The sequence below is a fragment of the Belonocnema kinseyi genome, chromosome 10 (genome assembly GCF_010883055.1).
Source record: "Belonocnema kinseyi isolate 2016_QV_RU_SX_M_011 chromosome 10, B_treatae_v1, whole genome shotgun sequence".
Taxonomy (NCBI): Eukaryota; Metazoa; Arthropoda; class Insecta; order Hymenoptera; family Cynipidae; genus Belonocnema; species Belonocnema kinseyi.
In genome coordinates, this window is record NC_046666.1 from 68911892 (window position 1) to 68921663 (window position 9772).

The 9772-nt window shown below is 30.2% G+C and overlaps 1 protein-coding gene across 6 annotated transcripts in view; it reads left to right on the plus strand.

The window, feature by feature from the left end:
* The window catches only part of LOC117181464 (tensin-3-like), a 42648-nt gene that overhangs the window by 18137 nt on the left and 14739 nt on the right, over positions 1-9772 (plus strand). For 5 of the 6 annotated variants that reach the window (XM_033374134.1, XM_033374133.1, XM_033374132.1 and 2 more), the window contains one exon: positions 5914-6060. In XM_033374134.1, coding sequence (XP_033230025.1) covers positions 5914-6060 — 147 coding nt within the window. Of the gene's footprint in view, positions 1-5700; positions 5726-5913; positions 6061-9772 lie in introns of those variants that run through there. The other variant, XM_033374135.1, reaches the window with a different exon arrangement.

Consider the following 9772-nt stretch of genomic DNA (forward strand, 5'->3'; position numbering starts at 1 on the left):
TAAAAACTAACAATAAGTTTGACTGGCAGCTCCTGAGTGGTACCAAAGTTTACTGGGAAACTGTCAAACATGTCAAAAATTCGAGTGAAAAAACGTCATTTTGGTACTCTTAAAACCCATTGACGATGATTGTTTTGGTGTAAACAACTAACAAAGAATTTTACTGGCAGCTCCTGAATGGTGCTAAAGTTAATTGGGAAACTGTCAAACATGTCAAAAATTCGAGTGTCAAAAAGTGGTGAAAATTTGTCCACGTGGTATATGGATGGCCCCTAAATAGATTCCAAAGAAAATGTAGTCATTAGAGGCCATTATAGGAAAATTCGGATTTTACCCTGCTCAAGAAACTTTGAAATTTCCGAAAAAAGTCTCCTGTTGCTACTAGAAAGATGAAAATTGTATATTCTTTGGGAAAGTTATCATATAAAATTCAAAGAAACTCTATTCAAAATGAAAAAAATAAATTCTAAAGTGTGGCCATTTAGAGGTCACCATATAGGAAAATTTTGTTTTCCGTATAAGAAATAAAGTACGTATCTGAAATAAAATAAAACTCTTTTTGATTAAAATAAATAAATTCCGAAGAATGGAGCAAGATTTTATATTTTGTGTTTAAAGTTTGGACGACACATAAATTATTTCAAGTGTAAACGGGGTTTCCATGGATTTCAAAAGAGGTGAAAGAATTTAATATACAAAACTTTTTTTAGGATTTTATGAGTTTTTAAGGGATTTGAGAAGTTTTGAAAGGATCACAAAAGTTTTGTAGTATTTAAAACTATTCCAAAAGATTACAGAGGTTTCATAGATTTCAATAAAAAATGGTTTCAAAAGCTTAAAGAAATTACCTTGTACAATCTCAGAGAAAAACACAATTTTTCAAAGGATTTTACTAGATATTAAGGGACTTTAAGATTTCGAAATATTTCAAAAGAAGGCACGTTATATCAAAAGACCTCAAGGAATGCCGAATTATTTTCTCGCAATTTTGGACGGTTTCAGGGGATTTTAATGGAATTTTGAAGACTCCATGCGATTTCAAGGATTTCAAAAATTTCTCCCAATTTCAAGAAATTTCCACAGTTTTTAAAGGATTTTCAAACATTATATAGGATATCCATGGGATTCAAATTAAATTTGGTAACAAAAGGAAGATTTTCAAAGTTTTTTAGGGATTTCAAGAATTTTAAAGTATTTCAAATTATTCAAAGGATTAATGGAGATTTCAATTATTTCAAGGAATTTTCACATTACTTAAAAAATTATAAAGGATTTTCGAAATTTTCAAAATAATTTACGGGATTTCAAAACAATTGCAAAAATTTCCAGCGATTCCACGAAATTTTGTGAAAAGTGTAGACCTCTGCTAAACAAAAATGATATAATTTTATAAAAATGTATTTGAACAGCCAAAACAGGTTTCCATTAGTTTTTTCTAAATAATAAAAAAGATAAAACTTACTTAAAAAATGCTTCTCCCCCCCCAATCCTATAAGTAAGGTATCGTAAGATTTTCCGGACTTATTTCCACAAAAAAACCTTACGTAATTAATTGACGCTCTTTCACGGAAAATGAAAAATTTATCAAGAAAAAAACAAGCTAAATTTAGGGAATTTCGAAAATGAAGCTTTACTGCCATCCTCATTTCAGGCAAAATATAATCGTCATTTGCAAGTTATTTTGGGCCTAAATAAAATAAATTATGGTTATAAATTATCTTTGATAAACTGAAGTTCATTGATCCCTTGAATTCAGCAAAATATTCTAAGATTGAATAGAGCGAGAATGAATAGGAAATTATAAAACAGGACGCACATGAATATAATTGTGAAAAAGGAATTTAGGATAGGTATTAATAAAAGTTAATAGAAATTGATCGAATATTCAAAAAGAATAAACAATCTTAAAATTGCGCAAAAAGGAACATAATTATACTCAATTGTGTGGCTTCCCTCGTCACAAAACTGCCCAATACATCAATTCTAAGAATATCGTAAACCGGGGGATCTTATTTCGAGAGTTGAGTGTATTTCAAAAGAAGAAAGAGCCAAATTGATAGAAATAAATATAGAAAGACCGAATTCCTGGAAAGAGAAATAGAACAAACAAGGGTAAAGTAGAACAGAATCATTAACATAAAAAAGAGGGTGTAATAAACATAGAATATTAAATTGATAAAAAAAAAATTACTACTTCCTTTCTGAACCGTATTCTGAAAATAATATAAAACAATACGACAAAGTATCTCACACAGGATGACTAGTAAATTATACGTATAATTTAAACAGATTTCATCGCAAAACTCGTTCAGGATGCAAGTAATCTTTTTTTCACCTGTCAGTGCGAATAAAATAATAAAAAAGGGTTGCTTTTATTCCCCTTGAAAGTTGTCACGAAATAGTTTACATAAATTAGATTAAACAAACAATACACCAATTACTGGAATGGTAGAAAACTGGATCACTCACGTTTCCTGGATTATCAGCTATTAACGATTAATAAATTAATGCAGTTATGCAGACTATGGAGCTCAGCTGGATCGTTGCGGACCTGCAATTATTGGCAAAGCACTTCGACCCAATGGACTACATATAATAAGCTCTTTCAATAATTAATTAATATCTCACCACTTAAATCGACTTAATGCGCCACTGAATATAAGACAATTATGTACCAGTAAACACGATGTAAATGTTCGTTGTAGATCGTTAAAGCAAGTAAAAAGCAGTGTAGGTTGCAGGATATAAAACTAAGTAGCCTTGGCTGTTACTATCCTACATGGAAAACCCTTTTACAAATACACGCTCTCTTTGGGATTAGATTACGATTTCATTTTTTACATCTTTTACTTTAGAATTAAAGAATGATTTTCATATGAAATTTTACAGTTTTTTGGTGGATTTACAATATGAAAAATGTTAATCCCTATCTGGCTGTAACTATTCTACATGGAAAACCATTTTACAAATACGCGCTTTCTTTGTGATTAGATTAGAATTTCATATTTTGTTTTACAATCAAAGAATGCTTTTAATATGAAACTATACAGTTTTTTATGGTCTTAAATAATGAAAAATCTTAATCCCTAATTAAGCTCAGGTCTCGGTTTAAAAAAATTCCTTTTCATTTCCCGGTTTTTCGGTTCAGTTGCGGCCATGAAAATGACGAGGAATTTTCTAAGACCGAGAAAAAAGCGGGAAATTTAATACAAAATAAATTTAGAAAGTTTAAAGTTTATAAAATAATGGTTAGTTTTAATTTTAAAAGCAACACATAATAAACGTCATCAATAGTAATAAATATCTATAAACATATATTTATTGAGTAAGAAAAGACAGTATATTGCTACAGATTGCACAGTATTTTCCCTATTTCCCTTTTTCTCCTGTTTTCAAAAAATGTCCCCTTTTCCCCGTTTTTTCGCTTAAATGCGAAATAAAGTTAATGAAATCCAATAAGAAAATCTAACTATTATTTATTGAGAGTTCATTCTTTTTTATTAAAAATTCAAGTACTTAATTGAAAAGGTAATTATTTTTTTGAAAATTCAACTTTTTTCTTTAAAATCAAAATTTTTTGGTTGAAAATTCGACTATTTTGTTACCAAATTATTTTGCATATAAAATTCATATTTTATCGTAGTAAAGCAATTTTTTTTAACTTTACCAAGAAACCCCACTTTTGACAACAGTAAAAAGAACTTTAGGTATTTGATTAAAAATTTGTTGAAAATTTACCTTTTCAGATTGATAATTCATCTGTCTTCTAATAAATTTATCTTTTTGGTTTGAAATTTCAACTATTTGGTTGAAATGGTTGCATTTTGGGATGTGAAGTCTGCAGAAGATACAAAAAACTATTTTTATTCATTTGACGGAGAACAAATGTTAATTTTTACAATGAAAGTTTGTGTTACAATTAAACTTATTGAGATTGGAAGGTTTCATGATATAACTTGTTCATTATTTCTTCAACAGAAAAAAATCATGAGCTTTAACAATGAACCCTATAAAACTAATTGTTTAAAATTTTTTAAAGTAAAATTCCAACGGAGATTATTAAGTCACTTATTATTTTTATATACATATATATCTAAGAGAAAAAACTATTGTTTTAAAAAGGTACTTAATTTTGATTACCATTTTTCTCTTCTGCATTTACAAAATGACAGCCGTTTGTATATAAAAGGGTACATAAGTAGGGCCATAATACTGGGTATACCATTAGCTCATATTAACGTGAATAACAAAGCCTTTTAAATCCCGAGTACATGCGTGCCCCTAAAATACAAAAAAGAAGAAGTCAGTCCAATAGATTTAATAAATGCAGCTGCTGGGTAATGTGTGCTTATGTTCAGATTATTTTCACATAAAATAAGCATTTAATAGCTCTATTCATGTCCGTCAGGAGATTAAATAAAATTATTGTCAATTTCCTCCTCTTTAATTAATTAACATTTTTAATGACTTATCTTCAGTATTTTTAAAGACCAATTTTTGCACTCCACGTTTCTGGATGTTTGTTTCCTAATTTTAAAAATATCAACAACTTAAAAGGCACAATATAAAAATTGACAATATTTTGAATGGATGAAAAGGAACTGAACTTGTATAATTTTAAAATCGAAGCTCACAAAATTGAAAAATTTCAGACTAAAATATTGAAAACAGGAAAATGTTGTTAAAAAGAAGTTAAAATTATAGGTATAATTCCTAATAGAAATCTCCATTTGCGGGATTGCATACATACATACTCAATTTTCATCTCCCTTGTGTTTTTAATAAAATTTTAATTATGTCCGTCCTGCAGACGGAGTCAAAATGATTCATTAAACTTCCAAATGTTTTATACATGGTCTTAAATTACATTTGATATAAAATCCTTTCTTTATTCACTTACTGGGACATTTTTCAACAATAGACACAACAGCACACTTTTTTTTAAACGAAAGGTCAAATGTCTGATCCACTTTATTTTTTTGTTTTATGGAGACCATCAAAAAATGCTCGAAACCTTACACGAACTAAACTATGAGACCTGGCAGTTGGGATTTTCAATAAAAATATGGACCACCAATGAACAGCATTGATTATTTTCAAAATAACATCTTCACTTATTAATTACCGTCGGCAACAATATAACATCCTAAGGAATCTATTTGAAACCAATTCCAAATTACACAATTTTATTTTTAATGCAAGAATCTCATAAGTAAATCACATCAGATTAAAATCTCCAAAATAGGGCTATTGTAAAACAATAAGAGCAGAATCTTATCTTGAATCTTAAAAAATTCAATCATTGTAATCTAAAGTGCAAAATTAATAACTGGAATATCAAACTTCGTTAAAAAATAGGAGCATTCTTAAACTAGGTTTTTGAAATCAAGCCGTTAAAAATGATTAGTTTTTAAATTGCGCATCACGATTTTTAAAATTCAACCACAGTTCATTAACAGTCGTTAACAATTTTCAATTAAGAAATTGTGCATTATGATTTTTTAAATTTAATCATTTTAATATAAATTTCAAAATTACTAGCTTGATAATCGAGGGGAAGAACTTGATATTGAAGACAATTTTAAAAGATGTCAAACTGATGTATGTGTACTAATAAGCTGTCAGAATGATAGAAAACGTCAGGAGACAAAAAAACCCGCGGAAAGCGAGCGAAACATAGGAGCTTTAATGTGGAGAAAGTGAATGAATTAATTGAAAGATTATGGTGATTATTATAATTATTATTCACTATAAATATTTTTGATTTGTATCAAACATCAAAAGAGTGTTTTATACTCAGTTTTATATCTCGAAAAAAAAAGAATAAAGAAAAGTGAATTATTAAGAAATTTTGCATTCAGAATGTGTCTGGTTTTAAATGAAATTTAATGGGTTCCTCTAATTTGATTGCAGCCGGAGGAGTTGAACGCTATTGTGGGCAATGCATTTCGTATGGCGTACGTGGCACAACTGCAACGACAACCAATTCTTCAGGACGTAATTTCTTCCCGAACGTCGCCTCACTACCGCAAGGATAAACAAGATAGTAGGACAACGTGGGTAAGAGTTTCACTTAATATTTGTCCAATAAAACTTTACTGCTTTCTGCTTCATCTTCTTGAAATCTAATCTCTTTTTATGGAACCTAAACCCCTAGAGAAAAGCCCATTCCTTAACCGTTCAACCATTTCTCAAGTTTATTGCCTCGTTTAGTAATTCTGATCAATGAAATCAAGAACAGAAGACATTTTCCCAAGAATCAGGAAATAAAAATCAAATTTTTAATCAACCTGTATAATCTAAATTCACAATTTTATTTCAGTTAATAGTTTTGCAACTCGCTCAAAAAATCTCTAAATTATTTAATAAACATCACCTGAAATCTTAAAGTCTTCCAAATTTAACAATATAATCACTTTTATCCTAAAAAATGTTGTGAATAGTAAAAGAGCAAAACTAAAAAAAAAAACAGAGTTTTTCGACCTTTCTTTTTCAAGGTTAAATTTTCTTCCGTTCTCAGAAAGCGGCCGACATTTTTCAAATTTCTGAAAAATAATAATAATTCATGGAAGTTCTCGGAAATTCAAATGAAATTAAACTTATTCATTAAAGTTCTAAAAAACGTTTAAATCCCCATAAATCTTTGAAATTCTTTAGTCTTGTGAATTTTTTTAAATACCTTAAAATCCCTTAAAATCTTGGAAATCGCTAGGAATCCCTTTAAATTTAATTTAAATTATTTTCCAAAATTCACTGGAATTATCTTAAAAAATTTGGAAATCCTTTGGCATTCTTTCTAATGTCCGGAAATAATATTGAAAACATTTAAAATCTTCTGAAATTCATCGAGATGTTTTAAAATTCCTTGAAATCCATATAAATATTTTTAAATTTCTTCAAAACCGATAGATTTTCATTTAAATTATTTGAAATATTTCGAAAATCTTTTAAATCCTTTCAAATGCCCTATAATTCGGAAAACTTTTTGGAAATTTATTAAAATTGAAGTTCCTAATATTTCATAACATTTTTTTTAAATCCTTATGAAAACTCTAGAAGCTCAAAAAAAGAACCAGGATAATTCTTTATATTTCTTCAAATTACATGAGATTCCACAAAAGTAGATTGAATCTACTGAATTTCCATAAAATACCATTCGAATTGCTTAAATACCATACAAAATTGTTTGAAAATCCCTAATTATCTTTAAAATTCCCAAAACCCATAGTAAATCTTCAAGATTTTTAATTTCCTATGAAATCCAATCATTTACATCGCACATTTTTTAACTAATTTGAGATATTTAGACCCCATGAAGGTCCTTTAAAATTTTCATGAATTTTCTAAAATTACCTTGAAAATACCTAAAATCTCTTGATTTCCCTAAAAATGATTTAAAATTCCTAAATTTATATTAAATGTTTTAAAATTCCATAAAAATTGAAATTCCATAGAAGTTTTTGATATCCTTTGCGATTCCATAAAACCTGGATGACTCCTAAAATCCCTTAGACTATCATTAATAAAAAATTCTTAGAGATCTTAAAAGGATTTTACCAAACGATTTATTATGTATTAAGTTTTCATCACTTTTACACTTTTTTAATCAATATTTTTTTAACGAATTTTGGATTTTTTCTTGCCAGTCCGACTTAATGTAATTTATAGAAATAAGGAAGGAGACCCATAATTTTGGAACCACAGTTTGTCTTCAGTGTTAGGAACTTTACTGGGCGTGGTAGAAAGGAGAACGAAAGCCACTAATTTGGGGATAGCTAGTAGGTACAATGTGAATAATCCCGGTGGAACACGATTGCGTAACTTTAGCGCTGAATTAGCGCCAAATTAATTAGCGTTTTCAAGGGATCATTCGAGACGCTCCATTAGATTTTAACTGAGATTCATTTTCAAATCTTCTCCCATTTTTATAACTATTTTATCTATAGCTTCATTTCTACGAAAGACAATTTCATTAAAACTACCACATTCCAAAGAAAATTATTTTAATAAGCAATATCACTTAATAAATAATAGTATAAATAAAATTCAAAATGTGGTTACGATAATAAAAATATCATAAATTCTTTTCATAAAATAAGTTGTGATCTTAGTTAAATGGGGAGACCAGGTAACATTGGATAACAGTCTATAGTGTATAACAATCAATTACAATTAATATTGTATATGAAGCTAGTTTATATTCGTTAAAATAAATCCGTTGCGTACTTAGGGTAATTCATTTAAATTGATAGGTATGTAATATTAATTTCAATTAATTATTTTCTTCTCCTCATCATCTGATCCACGGTAGCATATTCTACCTTGTATAAATTTATCTTTTATCAATAATGACAAAATTTGAAGTTATATATTATGATTGAACAAGATGTTGGATAAAAGGAACATTAAACCTAATTTTCATCGGAAGGTGAGACAGTTGCGGTTATTTTATGCAGAATAAAATTATCATTTAAGTAGGACCCAGAGGAACGTGATCCAGTCTATTCGAATGGAATCGACTCTCCAGTGAGAAGTGCCTTCTGCTGTCCCATTCGACCACATCGAGGTCATCTGCGGTTTACGTTTTCTTTTATGGGATACAAAAAAAAACTATTAAAAAGAAACTGAACTTATATTTCAAGTTTAATATTCGTAAACACCTCAGGACTCAAAAGGTTTATTCAAACTACCCATTAGTAAAATTGCTTCCTTTCCTCTTTCAGGTTCGAGGAACTGAGAAATTTGCATATTAATTTATTAGACTTCACCTGTTTCGAATAAAAATAAAATTTTAAAAACACTTTCGTAATATTGAATTTTGGAGACCACTCCTTGAACCGCTCTGGTTCTACTTTAAAAGGGTTTTAAGTAGAAGCAGTATCTATCAATAAATTGGACATTTTTTCTAGCCCAATTATTGATGAAGCGATAAGATATTAATGAAGGTTTTTGTTCAACTTTTTGGATTGTTTCATATACATATTTTAAATATTAATCTGAAAGTGTGAAAAGTGAGAAAGAACGGCAGGGGGAGGGGGTCAGTTAATGAAGGGGAAAAGGAAAATAGGGATTAGGTTGATGGTCACCGAGGGGAGCAAAGTTAAAAAGGGAAAGGATTATATAGAGGGGATCAGTAAGTATGTGATCCCTAGGGTGTCGAGGGGGGTGATAAGGGTAGGAGTAGTAGCAAAGGGAAGAGAGGGAGGTGAGTACGGTAGGAAATTGTAGAGGGGGGATTGTAGTGCTGGGGAAGAGGAGAGGCGAGTCCGGGATAAGGGTGATAGTGAGGGCGGTAAGACATGGTCGTGAGCAATGTTCTGAGAGAGCGGAAGGGGGTTATCGAGCATGTTATAAAGAAGGGAATGATGATTTGTGGATAGTTGTGAAGAGAGGAGAAGAGGAGCATGTTGGAGAGAATGTATAGGATGTAAGGGGAAGTTATAATAAAAGGTTGAAGAGGAAGGGGAGGGATAGGTTTTAATGTGGGCGATGAGAAGGTAAAAAGGTTGACAAGGCAGAGAGGAGAGGAGGTTATGGTGGAGGAGGTAGTTAAAGATAAGAATAATTGGAGAAGGTACAAAGGGAGGGGTGATAGAATAAAATCCAAGAGGAGAGACTGTAGCAAGGGAGAAAAGGAGTTGCTAGAAAGGTAGCAGGTTGGTAGTAAGGGCGTTAAGGAGGAGTCGAGTGCAGTGTTCTGAGACAGGGAGAGGCGGTTATGCAGCGTGTTATAAAGAATGATGAGATGATTTGCGCGCGCGCGCGCGCGCGT